Source organism: Panulirus ornatus, chromosome 14 (assembly GCF_036320965.1).
Source record: "Panulirus ornatus isolate Po-2019 chromosome 14, ASM3632096v1, whole genome shotgun sequence".
In the NCBI taxonomy this organism is placed as follows: domain Eukaryota; kingdom Metazoa; phylum Arthropoda; class Malacostraca; order Decapoda; family Palinuridae; genus Panulirus; species Panulirus ornatus.
Window position 1 is genome coordinate 47898216 of NC_092237.1, and position 16680 is coordinate 47914895.

The 16680-nt window shown below is 41.3% G+C and overlaps 1 protein-coding gene across 1 annotated transcript in view; it reads left to right on the top strand.

Annotated features, from left to right (window-relative positions):
• Positions 1–3846, top strand: part of LOC139753382 (proteasome adapter and scaffold protein ECM29) — a 130711-nt gene extending 126865 nt beyond the window's left edge. The window contains exon 26 of the mRNA XM_071669814.1: positions 1032–3846. Within this exon, the coding sequence (XP_071525915.1) occupies positions 1032–1174 (143 nt within the window). The 3' untranslated portion in view covers positions 1175–3846. The remainder of the gene's footprint in view (positions 1–1031) is intronic.
• The last annotated feature ends 12834 nt before the right edge of the window (positions 3847–16680 follow it).

Below are 16680 nucleotides of genomic sequence, written 5' to 3' on the forward strand. Positions count from 1 at the left end.
GGCGACAAAAGAGGTTATATGTATCGGAGGTGGAGGGTAACAAGAAGGGGGAGACCAAATTGGAGTTGGAAGGACTGAGTGGAAACAATTGTAAATCCTAGAAGCTTGAAAATGTTGAAGGGTTTAAGGCATGAATTGGACCAATGCTGTTAGTATTCTGAACCTTGGCTTATGAAGTGGGCAGGGGAAACCACAGAAAAGTCTGTGGGGCCTGATTTTGGGTAGGGGCAGTTGTTTTGGTGCATTCCACATGACATATAGATGGTGTATGTCAGCAAATGGGACCATTTCTTCGTCTGTTCCTGGCACTACCTTGCTAATGTAGGAAACCATGAATATTTGTGAGAGAAATTTTTTTTTTTTTTTTTTTTTTTTTTTTTTTTTTTCGCTGTCTCCCGCGTTTGCGAGGTAGCGCAAGGAAACAGACGAAAGAAATGGCCCAACCCACCCCCATACACATGTATATACATACGTCCACACACGCAAATATACATACCTACACAGCTTTCCATGGTTTACCCCAGACGCTTCACATGCCTTGATTCAATCCACTGACAGCACGTCAACCCCGGTATACCACATCGCTCCAATTCACTCTATTCCTTGCCCTCCTTTCACCCTCCTGCATGTTCAGGCCCCGATCACACAAAATCTTTTTCACTCCATCTTTCCACCTCCAATTTGGTCTCCCTCTCCTACTCGTTCCCTCCACCTCCGACACATATATCCTCTTGGTCAATCTTTCCTCACTCATTCTCTCCATGTGACCAAACCATTTCAAAACACCCTCTTCTGCTCTCTCAACCACGCTCTTTTTATTTCCACACATCTCTCTTACCCTTACGTAACTTACTCGATCAAACCACCTCACACCACACATTGTCCTCAAACATCTCATTTCCAGCACATCCATCCTCCTGCGCACAACTCTATCCATAGAGAAAAAATATAACTACAATGAAATATTACCAGTAGTAGACTAACAATAATGGTTATGATGTCTAGTATAATGACATATTTTTCATCGGTAGTAAGTGAAACCTTGGTGGTGCGACTTCGAGGAGAACTTTTGTCAGGTGTTGAGGAGGCACGTAGAGATGCACAACCTGATGTCCAAGCTCTTGCTGCTTCAGCTCATCGGGTACTTCTCATGGAGGCCAAAGATGCAAAATAGATGTAGCAGAACTTTAGCATGTGAGAGACAATAACGAGTGATGTATTCTTTTATTGAACTGTTTACTTTACTTGTCATTTCCCACAATATATATTTAAAGTAAATAATATACTTTGATATTTCTTTTTCATGTAAAGGACTCAATGTTTTAGAATGAATAAGGTTGGTGTGAAGTACATATTGGAAATCAGTCAGAAATCTTATAGTTTTTTTTTTTTTTTTTTTTTTTTATACTTTGTCGCTGTCTCCCGCGTTTGCGAGGTAGCGCGAGGAAACAGACGAAAGAAATGGCCCAACCCCCATACACACGTACATACACACGTCCACACACGCAAATATACATACCTACACAGCTTTCCATGGTTTACCCCAGACGCTTCACATGCCTTGATTCAATCCACTGACAGCACGTCAACCCCTGTATACCACATCGCTCCAATTCACTCTATTCCTTGCCCTTCTTTCACCCTCCTGCATGTTCAGGCCCCGATCACACAAAATCTTTTTCACTCCATCTTTCCACCTCCAATTTGGTCTCCCTCTTCTCCTCGTTCCCTCCACCTCCGACACATATATCCTCTTGGTCAATCTTTCCTCACTCATTCTCTCCATGTGCCCAAACCATTTCAAAACACCCTCTTCTGCTCTCTCAACCACGCTCTTTTTATTTCCACACATCTCTCTTACCCTTACGTTACTTACTCGATCAAACCACCTCACACCACACATTGTCCTCAAACATCTCATTTCCAGCACATCCATCCTCCTGCGCACAACTCTATCCATAGCCCACGCCTCGCAACCATACAACATTGTTGGAACCACTATTCCTTCAAACATACCCATTTTTGCTTTCCGAGATAATGTTCTCGACTTCCACACATTTTTCAAGGCTCCCAAAATTTATAGTATGAAAATTATTTGTTTTTTATTTTTGTATCCATCTTCTGTGATCAGCAGTATTGAATGAGAAACATTGGAAATTAATTACCCTCAGTGTAAAATAGTTCTGATAAGTCATTATGTACATCTGTTGTATCTTTCTGAATTATGTATATACTGTTTTAATTACCTTATAGAGATTATTTGAGCATTGAATTAGGAATTAGATAAAAAATTTCCACATTAGATGAGCTTCATTTACCAGAATTACATCTTGTTTTGTAAACAGTATATTTTTCTAGAATTGGACTTAAACATGAATTGCATGCATGATAAATAAAGATGCAGATACAGTAAGCCCTTGATTTAATGGACTAATAGGGGCTCCGTATGGGGTGTCTGTTAATGCCAAAAGTCAGTTAAATCAAATGTAACCTATTTCTGTGCCATACTGAAGTTCACACACTTTCTCTTGACTCCTCTATCACTGTAGTGTTCAGTGTGTGGTACAATAGTTGGGTGACAGGGACCCAGCTCACCGGGCATTGGGAGGCAGGAGTCAGACTGAGATAGAGATGATGCCACCCCTTTCCTGTGAAAAGATACTTCTTTATGATAAAGTGGGGATGGACTGACCTGCTTTCATTGCACCTCTTACATGGAGCAGGGAGCAGGATTCGAACCTATGCAGGATAATCCCAAGTCATCTCAAGGCTGCTCACCTTCTTCAGGAGATAGGTTGCACCCAAAGAAATCGCCTCGGATGGGAGAACCAATCCATACAGCAAGGGGATTGAAGCTTTCTACAAAACATGTGGAATCATGGCCCACATCTCCTCAGCCCACTTCCCCCAGTCCATTAGGCACACCGAAGCAGTGGTAAAGGCAGCTAGATGGATGTTGGAGGTAGCCTGCACAATACCAAAGCAACTCAGGCTATGCTCCAGTATCTCAACACCCTTCTAAGAGAGGAGGAATAAGTCTCTCGCAAAGCTGGCAGCAGGAAGACAGTTGCGAGATGGTGTCCCAGCCCCCCTGCAACATTATCTGATAAACCAGCAATGGATAACTGCTCTGCAAAACAGGGAGTGGGCCATAGCAAAGAGCCAGGATCGCATGCAGGGCAGCCTAGTAGATGATGCCACTAGACTGCTCCAACTGTCTATAGGCACCCCTGTCTGCATGCGGGATGTCACTTCGAAGGTGTGGGACAGGTTAAGCATGATAATGGGGGTGAAGCTGGATGGCAGTGGTTGCCTGTCTTTGCGAAACCAACGTCACCCACAACCCCAGGTTTCACTGATCCCCATGACACTCATGGGTCAAGGGGAGTGCTCACCAGCAGCGGCTTTGCCCCCAGTTGTGGCAACATCCAGCTTCAGGTGGCGGCACCCTCACCATGTAAGACACCACCTTGCACACTTACAAGATTGTTTGTGGTGGTTTCTGTGAAGAGTGAACACACTAATTTGTTGTCATTTTTGTTCTGCTCACATGTAAAGGAAGTGTATTGTTGCTGAGCAGTGATTTGTGTGTATTTGTCTTATGCCTTATCGAATTTTACTTTTTTTGTGTGTGTGTGTATGTGTGTTTGACAAAATGTCACATTTAGTTACCAAAATCTTTTGGGGAGTGTAGGGTTTAGTGTGTGGTACGATAATTGGGCGGTGGCCACCCATCAGTGTGGGAACACTCGCTAGGTAGTCAGAGGCAGAAGTTAGACTGATATAGAGGTGATGCCACCCTGCTTCAGTGAAAGAATACTTCTTCAGAATAAAGTGAGGATGGACTACCTACTTTCATTGCACCTCTTACAATCACTTGATTCCATTTTGAATTGTAAGGATTGCAAAATTATTTGATAACTAAAGTCACAATTCTGAAATAACAGAAACACTGTATACAATCTGAGTGCACAATAGTTTGAGGCAGACTATGACCGAAACAAAGTGAGTCTACCCCCACACCACCAAAAACAAGTGCAATATGAAATATGTATGGTGCAGCATTTGAGGTTTTTTTATTTTGATTATTGTTAATGTACCGTATTATTATTTGTCCGTTAAATCCGAAATCCATTATATCGGGATCCATTAAATCCAGGGTTTGCTGTATTTCAATCAGACTCTTTTTGATACAGGAAAGTATATTGAAATGTGAAAATATATTTCATGCTTCATAATGAAGCAAGTTTATCCCCAAAGGATGTATCCCCACCCTTTGTTACTTTGTTAGCCTGTCGGGTTAAGACCCTATCTCTGTGAGAATGATTTACAGAAAAGGTACATACCTTTATGCACTCAAACTTTTTTCTTTCATACATGTTTCCTATTTCCCATGTTATTAAGAATAGCAGCACCAGAAACAGAAGACAACTGGGCCTCAGAGGAAAAGTCTTCACTTGGCTCCTTCCTCTGTTCCTTCTTTTGGATATTTGGATAGAGGTAATACAGGATGGCAGGACTTCCAGCATCCTGCCCCCATTTAGTCACCTACAACACGCAAGAGATACATGGGTAATATTTGTTCTCCCTTATCCCATGCAAATGGGAATGATGATAGATTATTGAAAACTCAAATTTACCATTTAATAAATTTACCAGTGGTAGGTGCATTTTGATAGAGCATTAGCTACAGATTATAACAAAATTTCTTCATTTACTTTATAATTTCTGAGGTTTATAGTGTGGAAATTTTGCTTCCTTATGGTTCTGTAGGCTCTTCCAGTCCATATTTCTCAGTCAAAGGCTTAAGTAGAGTTTGGAGTAGATTTTGACACAGGTTGCCAGAAAAATTCAGCATATGATAACTTATCAAACAGGAATTTTATTGATGAAATGGACTGTGTTTGGGATGGTCTTGGACATGAAGAGAATGAGTGAGGAAAGGTTGACAAAGAGGATGTTTTAGAATTGGAGGGAACAGAGAGATGGCAGAAAACCAAATTGGTGAGGGAAGGAAAAAGTGGAGATGGTTTTGAGTGCTTGAGGCTTGCTTATACCAGAGGGTGTAAGGCATGCACAGGTTAGAATGAACTGGAGCATTGTGGTATACAGGAGGAAATGTACTGTCTGTGAACTGAACCAGGGCATACGAAGTTGCTGGATGAAATAACAGAAAGGTCTGTGGTACCAGTTTGTGGATAGATGGCTGTGGTTCCTACATTGCACATGATGGTTAGAGAATGAATGTGAGTGAATGAGGCCATTCATCAGTTAATTGGGAGGTAAGTTTGAATGAAGAAAAACTGGAGGAAGTAAAGTGTTTCAGATATCTGGGAGTGGATCTGGCAGCGGATGGAACTATGGAAGCAGAAGTGAATCATAGGGTGGGGGAGGAGGCGAAAATTCTGGGAGCCTTGAAGAATGTGTGGAAGTCGAGAATATTATCTCCGAAAGCAAAAATGGGTATGTTTGAAGGAATAGTGGTTCCAACAATGTTGTATGGTTGCGAGGCGTGGGCTATGGATAGAGTTGTGCACAGGAGGATGGATGTGCTGGAAATGATATGTTTGAGGACAATATGTGGTGTGAGGTGGTTTGATCGAGTAAGTAATGTAAGGGTAAGAGAGATGTGTGGAAATAAAAAGAGCGTGGTTGAGAGAGCAGAAGATTGACCAAGAGGATATATGTGTCGGAGGTGGAGGGAACGAGGAGAAGCGGGAGACCAAATTGGAGGTGGAAAGATGGAGTGAAAAAGATTTTGAGTGATCGGGGCCTGAACATGCAGGAGGGTGAAAGGCGGGCAAGGAATAGAGTGAATTGGATCAATGTGGTATACCAGGGTCGACGTGCTGTCAATGGATTGAATCAGGGCATGTGAAGCGTCTGGGGTAAACCATGGAAAGTTCTGTAGGGCCTGGATGCGGAAAGGGAGCTGTGGTTTCGGGCATTATTGCATGACAGCTAGAGACTGAGTGTGAATGAATGGGCCCTTTGTTGTCTTTTCCTAGCGCTACCTCGCATACATGAGGGGGGAGGGGGATGTTATTCCATGTGTGGCGAGGTGGCGATGGGAATGAATAAAGGCAGACAGTGTGAATTGTGTGCATGTGTATATATGTAGGTGTCTGTGTGTGTATATATATGTGTACATTGAGATGTATGGGTATGTATATTTGCCTGTTTGGACGTGTATATATATACATGTGTATGGGGTGGGTTGGGCCATTTCTTTCGTCTGTTTCCTTGCGCTACCTCGCAAACGCGGGAGAAAGCGACAAAGCAAAATGAATATGAATAAATATATTAATGTTTATATAGTAAGGGATAATTCTTGAAAGAAGAAAATAAAAGTATCATCACATGCATGATTTTTTTAATAAAAGTATCATCACATGCATGATTTTTTAAAGTCAGAAATGCACTCTGGTTTTTTGTTTGGCATTCAGTATGCCAAAGTATCTTCTTGACTCCATACGAATATTAGCAAGTTGTAACATAAATATACCATTGCTGTTATCTTTCCTGTAGTTATCACCCTTCTCCTTTATTTTTTACACCCAGCACAACATCTCAAAGCACATCCAACCTCTTCTTCATTTAGCAGTTAGGAATACATTAATGCTCTCAAGGAAAATATTTAGAGAATTTGCTTAATTTGTTATGTGTAATGTCCATATTAAATGTTAGAAAGGATTTTAGCTTTATTAACAAAGATGGTTTAAGATTGGAATCTATTACATGTAGGGTTGTGGTCATATAAGCACTAGAAATATATCAAATAACACTGGTGAAATAAACACCTTGTTTCTTTCATATGTGTATAAGTATTTTCACAAGAGTTAAATAGGGTTTCACAAAAAAAAGTTTATAGTTCATTTCCAAGTTTTCATTCTCATGTCATCAGTGGCATAATATGTTAAATCTGAAAGGAAACATTTTTTTTTTTTTTTTGTCGGTCTCCCGCGTTTGCGAGGTAGCGCAAGGAAACAGACGAAAGAAATGGCCCAACCCACCCCCATACACATGTATATACATATGTCCACACACGCAAATATACATACCTACACAGCTTTCCATGGTTTACCCCAGACGCTTCACATGCCCTGATTCAATCAACTGACAGCACGTCAACACCGGTATACCACATCGATCCAATTCACTCTATTCCTTGCCCTCCTTTCACCCTCCTGCATGTTCAGGCCCCGATCACACAAAATCTTTTTCACTCCATCTTTCCACCTCCAATTTGGTCTCCCACTTCTCCTCGTTCCCTCCACCTCCGACACATATATCCTCTTGGTCAATCTTTCCTCACTCATTCTCTCCATGTGCCCAAACCATTTCAAAACACCCTCTTCTGCTCTCTCAACCACGCTCTTTTTATTTCCACACGTCTCTCTTACCCTTATATTACTTACTCGATCAAACCACCTCACACCACACATTATCCTCAAACATCTCATTTCCAGCACATCCATCCTCCTGCGCACAACTCTGTCCATAGCCCACACCTCGCAACCATACAACATTGTTGGAACCACTTTCTTTCTTTCTTTCAAACTATTCGCCATTTCCCGCATTAGCGAGGTAGCGTTAAGAACAGAGGACTGGGCCATTGAGGGAATACCCTCACCTGGCCCAATTCTCTGTTCCTTCTTTTGGAAAAAAAAAAAACGAGAGGGGAGGATTTCCAGCCCCCCCGCTCCCTCCCCTTTTAGTCGCCTTCTACGACACGCAGGGAATACGTGGGAAGTATTCTTTCTCCCCTATCCCCAGGTTAGGTTAGGTTAGGTTAGGTTAGGTTAGGAACCACTATTCCTTCAAAAATACCCATTTTTGCTTTCCGAGATAATGTTCTCAACTTCCAAACATTCTTCAAGGCTCCCAGGATTTTCGCCCCCTCCCCCACCCTATGATCCACTTCTGCTTCCATGGTTCCATCCGCTGCCAGATCCACTCCCAGATATCTAAAACACTTTACTTCCTCCAATTTTTCTCCATTCAAACTTACCTCCCAATTGACTTGACCCTCAACCCTACTGTACCTAATAACCTTGCTCTTATTCACATTTACTCTTAACTTTCTTCTTTCACACACTTTACCAAACTCAGTCACCAGCTTCTGCAGTTTCTCACATGAATCAGCCACCAGTGCTGTATCATCAGCAAACAACAACTGACTCACTTCCCAAGCGCTCTCATCCCCAACAGACTTCATACTTGCCCCTCTTTCCAAAACTCTTGCATTCACCTCCCAAAAAACCCCATCCATAAACAACTTAAACAACCATGGAGACATCACACACTCATGCCGCAAACCTACATTCACTGAGAACCAATCACTTTCCTCTCTTCCTACACGTACACATGCCTTACATCCTCGATAAAAACTTTTCACTGCTTCTAACAACTTGCCTCCCACACCATATATTCTTAATACCTTCCACAGAGCATCTCTATCAACTCTATCATATGCCTTCTCCAGATCCATAAATGCTACATACAAATCCATTTGCTTTTCTAAGTATTTCTCACATACATTCTTCAGAGCAAACACCTGATCCACACATCCTCTACCACTTCTGAAACCACACTGCTCTTCCCCAATCTGATGCTCTGTACATGCCTTCACCCTCTCAATCAATACCCTCCCATATAATTTACCAGGAATACTCAACAAACTTATACCTCTGTAATTTGAACACTCACTCTTATCCCCTTTGCCTTTGTACAATGGCACTATGCACGCATTCCGCCAATCCTCAGGCACCTCACCATGAGTCATACATACATTAAATAACCTTACCAACCAGTCAATAATACAGTCACCCCCATATCAGAATTTAAACTGCCACAATTGTGTTCATTGCAGGTTCAAAATGTCTAACATATATTGCCTGTTTCATTTGCCGAGCAGCAGCTTTTTCATTAATGCATCATGGTGGTGTTTCTCATCTTTTTTTCAAATATATGCCTGTAGAGGTCCTCTCTCAATATTGCCTGTTTCATTTGCCAAGCAGCAGCTTTTTCATTAATGCATCATGGGGTTTCTCATCTTTTTTTCAAACATATGCTTGTAAAGGTCCTCTCTCAAGGGCTAATCATCCAAGCCCACTATCAGCATCACCAGTTTTATGTTTTTTGCTGTCTCATTGGCAACTGGAAATTTCTCCCATTTGTACTATCTCTAAAAGCAAGAACAGCCAAGTGAGAATTTTACCTCAAAAGTTCAGTTCTTGGTGCCATATCATTAAGGCAGGAAATGGTAAACTGGTATAGAAAAAGAAAAGGTGGTGAATTATAAATTAGTACAGAAATACTAGATAGCAAATGTATTCAACTTTACTGTCATTAATACTTTGTATAATGCATAACTTTTTTAAGGAAATCTGAGGTTCTAAAAAAAGGTTGATCCATCACTATAGTGATACTGGTTCATTTATATGTGTTTGATCCATAATCTTCCAGCTGATAGATTTATTCATATGTGAATATGTTTTGGTTTGTCTTAATTGCCTCAGAAGAAATATGTTTTCTCATGCTCTCCAGATGTCTGCCACATAACTTCAGTTGCTCTCTTTTATCATATAAAGATTGCTGCTTTCCAGTTTTTCTTGTAATTTCCCCAGTCACATATCTTTTTCTTTTCATTGCACCATGCCTACTTCTGCTCTCTCTCTGGTGTATTTACCAAAGCAACTCACATTTTTACTTCTCAGTATAAAAAAGTTTTTCATGTAGTTTCCCCTGTCACATATCTTCTTTTCATTGCACCATGCCTACTTCTGCTATCTCTCTTTAGTGTATTTACCAAAGCAACTCACATTTTTACTTCTCAGTATAAAACAATAGCAGTTGCTTCAGGTACATGAACTCCAAACTAACAAGGAAATGATTAGCAACTAGTTTAAGCATTAAGCATCTATTCTTACATACTTGTAGGTGTGGGGGGTTGTTAAGAATCAGTTTCTGATGTACATCCAGCTTTGGGAGTAAAAAGATTTTAGATGAAAATTTGGCTGCATAGATTATTGCCAGAATTATCTAATAGCTGAGGAAATTATGAAAATATAAGGAAACTTCAATTCTTATTTCCTACTGTTTTTTCCAGACTACTCATGTATTTTGCAATCATTTTTCAAAGTAAAATAGATTGATTTGATATTAGTGTGGTTAATTTTTCCTAACAAAAGTTAGCCAGTGGGCAAGGAATTGCAAGAGATCCAATGTCTTCAGGAATACTAATAATAACCACAGTAGTCTTAAAGGAGGATTACCCATTGTGAACCAATACCCACCACCAGTTCTTTACAAGGAAAAAGGCTTACAGCATGAGTTCAAATCTGGTCATGGGTTACTCACCCAAGTCCATTCATTTTCCACTCAACAACAACCTTTGGCTTGTATCTTCATTTCATGCTCCTTTTGCTTCTCCATTCATGACTTCATGCCTTTTCAATAAAATTATGAATTAATCACCTGCTTCCTTATGCTTAGAGGAAATATGCAATTGGTTCACTCACTCCAGTTAAGTTACAAAATATCATAGTAACAATTAGGTGATCTTACAAAAAATTCCCATTAGAAAGCAAAAAGCTCAAAAGTCAAGAAAAAAGGAAGCATTTTTAAGATAAAAAGTTTTCTTTCCTTGTTGAGCACTGAGCTGCCGATTTGCCTTCCTGTGGGTGCCTAACATTTTCTATGCATTTGATCAATCTTGTGTTCATTTACTTAGTAAACAGTGGCATCTAAGAAGCAGTCACTATATTCCATGTCTATATGCCATGTCCTCAACACCATCATCTCTGAAGAAGTAAGGACAAAGTAAAGATTTTATGCCATATGGGTGATAGTGAGGCTACAAGGATGCTTGTTCATGAGCTCATCCTCAGCACTGCAGTCTGTGATTTGAAGGCAGAAAAGGAAAAGATTCTTAAGCCTTGTGATGAGACGGTCTAAGGCCTTGCAACATGAAAGATGATAAGAAACTCTAAATTTTCTGAGATGGAGATTTTTCAAGTGGTTTAAGTAGCAATGCAGTAAAAGAAAGTCACTTTGTCGAGCAGTTTTACGAGCATATGGTAACTGAGGAACCATGTGAATTCTGTCCTGGGTGGCTATATTATTTTAAAGGGTAAGTATGGTATTCACAATCTTACTTTGCAGGAGGAAAGTGGTCTGCTAATGACCAAAGTGCATCCACATACCCATGTATATACATACACATCCACACATGCAAATATACATACCTATACATCTCACCGAGACATATACATATATACACATGTACACAATTCATACTGTCTGCCTTTATTCATTCCCATCACCACCCTGCCACACATGAAATAACAACCCCCTCCCCCCTCATGTGTGCGAGGTGGCGCTAGGAAAAGACAACAAAGGCCACATTCATTCACACTCAGTCTCTAGCTGTCATATAATAATGCACCTGAAACCACAGCTCCCTTTCCACATCCAGGCCCCACAGAACTTTCCATGGTTTACCCCAGACACTTCACATGCCCTGGTTCAATCCACTGACAGCACATCGACCCTGGTATACCACATGGTTCCAATTCACTCTATTCCTTGCACGCCTTTCACCCTCCTGCATGTTCAGGCCCCGATCACTCAAAATCTTTTTCACTCCATCTTTCCACCTCCAATTTGGTCTCCCACTTCTCCTCGTTCCCTCCACCTCTGACACATATATCCTCTTGGTCAATCTTTCCTCACTCATTCTCTCCATGTGACCATGGAAAAGAGAGGGGAAGGCCTGGGGTAAGGGATAAAGAATTCTACCTCCGTATTCCCAATATGTTGTGGAAGGTGACTAAAGGGGGCTGGAAATCCTCCCCCTCAATTTCTAAGAGATGAAACAAGGAGGAGCCAAGCAGGGAGTGCTCATCCTCCTCAAAGGCTCATGCTGGGGTGTCTAAATGTGTGTGGATTTAATCAAGTTGAGAAGAAAGGAGAGACAGTATGTTGGATGAAAGAAACCTAGATGTTCTAGCTCTTGAGTTATGCAAAGCTCAAGGGTAAAGGGGAAGAATGGTTTGGAAATGTCATAGGAACTATGTCAGTCAGTGTTTGGTGAGAGGGCAAGAGGTAAGGAAGGAGTATTACTACTGCTGAAGTAGTTGTGGGAGAGTGTAAGGAAGTGAGTTATAGACTGATGTGGGTAAAAATGAAAGCAGATGGTGAGAGGTGGGTGATTATTAGTGCTTAAGCAGAAAAAAAGATAATTAGGGGCAAGTGTTTTGGGAGCAGCTGAGTGAATGTGTTAGCAGTTTTGATCCACCAGACTGGGTATTAGTGTTGAGCAGTGTAACAGTTGAGGGTATGGGATATTTAGTAAAGGAATGACAGTGGCAAACAGCTTGTGGAGTTGAATACTGAAAAAATTACAGGTGATTGGGAATACCTGGTATAAAAAGAGGTATTAAAAAAGTATATATAGATGAGGGGGAAAGATGGTCAGCTGGCATTATTGGCATACATATTAATTATTGACATGCAAAGGAGAGAATCTTTGATATGAATGTGATGAGAGGTGTAGTCAGTGGGACATCTAGGTCATTACCTTGTGGAGCCACGGGTGAAGATTTGCAGAAAAGAAGAAACGTTATTGGTGAGAAGAGAGTAAGTGAGCTTGGAAAAGAGACTGAAAAAATACAAAGTGAGATGGGTGTAGAGTAGTAAAAGGTGAGAATAAAATGAAGCTAGGGAAGTGGGTGAGGAATGGAAGGTATCCAGGGAAGTAGTGCTGGCTTTTGCAAGAGAGGTGGTCAGATTAGAGAGTTTAGTGAGTTGTGGGATTACGTAAAGTTGCTAGCGAAAGAGAAAAAAGAAGCATTTGGGCTGTACCTGCAGTGAGAGCGCAAATGATTGAGAGATGTATAAGAAAGTGGCAAGAGGTCAAGAGGAAGATGCACAGGTTAGAAAAGGGCACATGAGAGTTGTATCAGCTAAGTTTTGGGAGAACAAGATGTTTTGGAAGGAGATTAATCATATGCAAAAACCAAGAGAGCAAACGGGAACATTGGTGAAGGGAGAAGATCGAGAAGTGGTAACAGGTTGTGATGATATTGGCCAAGTATTTTGAAGGACTGTTGATTGTGTTTGTTGATAGGGTGGCAGATGTAGGATGTTTCGATTGGGATGGTAAGCAAAGTGAGTCATAGAGAATGATTTGGTGAAGACGGAAGAGATGGTGAAACCATGCTTAGAATGATATGTGGCAAGGCAGTTTGAGTGGAGTGTATTGCAGTTGAATTTGTTGAGTGGTTAGTTAGGATTTTCATTGTATACGTATATGGATCAAGTTGAGGTGCTTGAGGATTGGCAGAATGCCATTTGTATAAAGGTGTTTTCAAACTACAGAGGTATAAGTTTGCTGAGTGTTCCTGTTATGTGGTGGTGAAGTAATTAAGAGGGTGAATAAGGCATGTACACATCATCAGATTGGGGAGGAACGATTTTAGAAGTGGTAGATGATGTGTAGATCTGATGTTTACAGTAAAGAATGTGCGTGAGAAGTACATAGACAAACAACGATTTATGCGGCATTATGAATCTGGATAAAGCTTATGATAGGATTGATAGAGATGCCATGTGGAAGGTCTGAAGAATGCATGGTATGAGAGAAAGCTGCTAAAAGCAGAGAAGTTTTCATCAAGGCTGTAAGGCATCTGTTCGAATAGGAAGGAGAGTGAATGGTCTATCTGTGGTAGGGATGTTTGATGTCTTTCTGACTTGTTTATAAATAGGGTGTTGAAAGAGGTAAATATGAGGGTCTTGGAGAGGGGCAAATTTGCAGTTTGTTGGGGATTTTTTTTCCCCCCAGCACTGATGGCAGATTCGCGCGAGATTCTGCTGAAGTTTGGATGTATTTGTGAAAGTAGAAAGTTGAGAGTAAATGTGACTAAAATCAAGGTTTTTAAGTTTAGCGGGTTTAAGGATGAACTGGAGTTCACCAGTTGAGATAATTTTGTCATGATCACTCCCTTGAGGAAGTTCCTAATGGGAATGAACATCGAAGATATAGATAGATAGATTGCAGGGTTGAGGGACAAGTGAGTTTGATGTGGAAAAAACGGAGGACGTGAGGGGTGTTTTAGATTCCTGAGAGTGGACATAGCAGGAAGTGGAAACACGGAAGCAGAAATTGTCATATGTTGGATGAGGGAACAAATGTTCAGGGAGCACTGAAGAATGTGGAAAGAGGTCTTTATCTGGGCGGGCGAAAATGGGTATGTTTGAAGGTATTGTTGTCCCAACGGTGTTGTATGGATGCAAAGCATAGGGTATAAGTGAGGATGTGCAGAGGACATGTTGGAAATGAAATGGATAAATATGTGGTGTGAAGTGGTTTAATCGAGTAAGAAATGGGCAATATTATAAGTGCGGTAATAAAAGTATGGTTGTGAGGGCTGAAGATGTGCTATACTTGTTTGGACATTTGGATAATATGAGTGAGGAGAGGCTGATAAAGAAAATGTGTCAGAAGTGGTGGGTACAGGGAGAAGGGGAGACCAAACTGAAAATGGAAAGATAGGGTGAAAGGGTTACTGTGGGAAGGCAAAGTCATACGTTGTATTGGCCAAGATTTCAGGCTCCAGAGCAGTGCACTTTTCTGGAAAAAAGTTCAACTGGTTTACCTTTGGTAAAGGCAGCTCTTAGAAGAATGTAGCTTCCCATTGACCAGCACTGATTGGCAGAGACCTGAAGAAGGAGTTTCAAATATTGAAGTTGAAAGTGGGAAGCTGTAACCAAGCTCATTGACGCTGTCTCATCTAGGGATTCGGAGGTCAGATGAGGCCAGATCTACTTGTCAGGCTTTTTTATATTATAATTATTAAGACAGCTAGTAATCTAATGTCTTTTTTAATGGTACGAGTTACTGAATAGTTAGATCAAGGGCATCCCACAAACGCAACCTAGCCTAAACCAGTACCCAACTTACCAACCATGGAACGATTAGGTTGACTGCGGACCGATAGCCGGCAAACGTTAATGGAGCGAATTCCCCGTCCTCTCTCTTCTTCAGTAAATAATCTTTCTTCTGCTAAACTTATTCATTATCATGCTGATGATATCAACTGCACATACGCTAACTCTCTCTTCAGTGCCACTGAGAGGAATTTTATCGGGGAAGAAAGTTGCGGATCCCCTTCCTTTCTCCATTAGTCATCCTGTTTTATCTTACTACGGTTTTTTGCCATGAGCTGTAAGGCCAAAAAGGGTATGGAAGATGAGGGAGGGGTGGGAATGGAGCGCTCTGTCGATTTCCTGGAATCCCAGGAAATCCCCCCCCCCCCTACATATTTCTTCTCTCAGTTCGAATACGTACAACTTAAAAAAGGGAAGCAATCGCCTAATTAGATTCAGTACTTCTTATACGCAATTATTCCCTTTATATCTGTCACTCGCTTCCTTCTCCAGTTTTAAAACACTACAATTCAAGCTTATATATATATATATATATATATATATATATATATATATATATATATATATATTTTTTTTTTTTCTTTGTCGCTGTCTCCCGCGTTTGCGAGGTAGCGCAAGGAAACAGACGAAAGAAATGGCCCAACCCACCCTCATACACAATGTATATACATACACGTCCACACACGCAAATATACATACCTATACATCTCAATGTACACATATATATACACACACAGACACATACATATATACCCATGCACACAATTCACACTGCCTAAAGGCAGTCACATCGCCACCTCGCCACACATGGAATACCATCCCCCTCCCCCCTCATGTGTGCGAGGTAGCACTAGGAAAAGACAACAAAGGCCCCATTCGTTCACACTCAGTCTCTAGCTGTCTTGTAATAATGCCCGAAACCACAGCTCCCTTTCCACATCCAGGCCCCACAGAACTTTCCATGGTTTACCCCAGACGCTTCACATGCCCTGATTCAATCCACTGACAGCACGTCAACCCCGGTATACCACATCGATCCAATTCACTCTATTCCTTGCCCTCCTTTCACCCTCCTATATATATATATATATATATATATATATATATATATATATATAGGGTGGGGGAGGGGGCGAAAATTCTGGGGGCCTTGAAGAATGTGTGGAAGTCGAGAACATTATCTCGGAAAGCAAAAATGGGTATGTTTGAAGCAATAGTGGTTCCAACAATGTTGTATGGTTGCGAGGCGTGGGCTATGGATAGAGTTGTGCGCAGGAGGATGGATGTGCTGGAAATGAGATGTTTGAGGACAATGTGTGGTGTGAGGTGGTTTGATCGAGTGAGTAACGTAAGGGTAAGAGAGATGTGTGGAAATAAAAAGAGCGTGGTTGAGAGAGCTGAAGAGGGTGTTTTGAAGTGGTTTGGGCACATGGAGAGGATGAGTGAGGAAAGATTGACCAAGAGGATATATGTGTCGGAGGTGGAGGGAACGAGGAGAAGAGGGAGACCAAATTGGAGGTGGAAAGATGGAGTGAAAAAGATTTTGTGTGATCGGGGCCTGAACATGCAGGAGGGTGAAAGGAGGGCAAGGAATAGAGTGAATTGGAGCGATGTGGTATACCGGGGTTGACGTGCTGTCAGTGGATTGAATCAAGGCATGTGAAGCGTCTGGGGTAAACCATGGAAAGCTGTGTAGGTATGTATATTTGCGTGTGTGGACGTATGTAT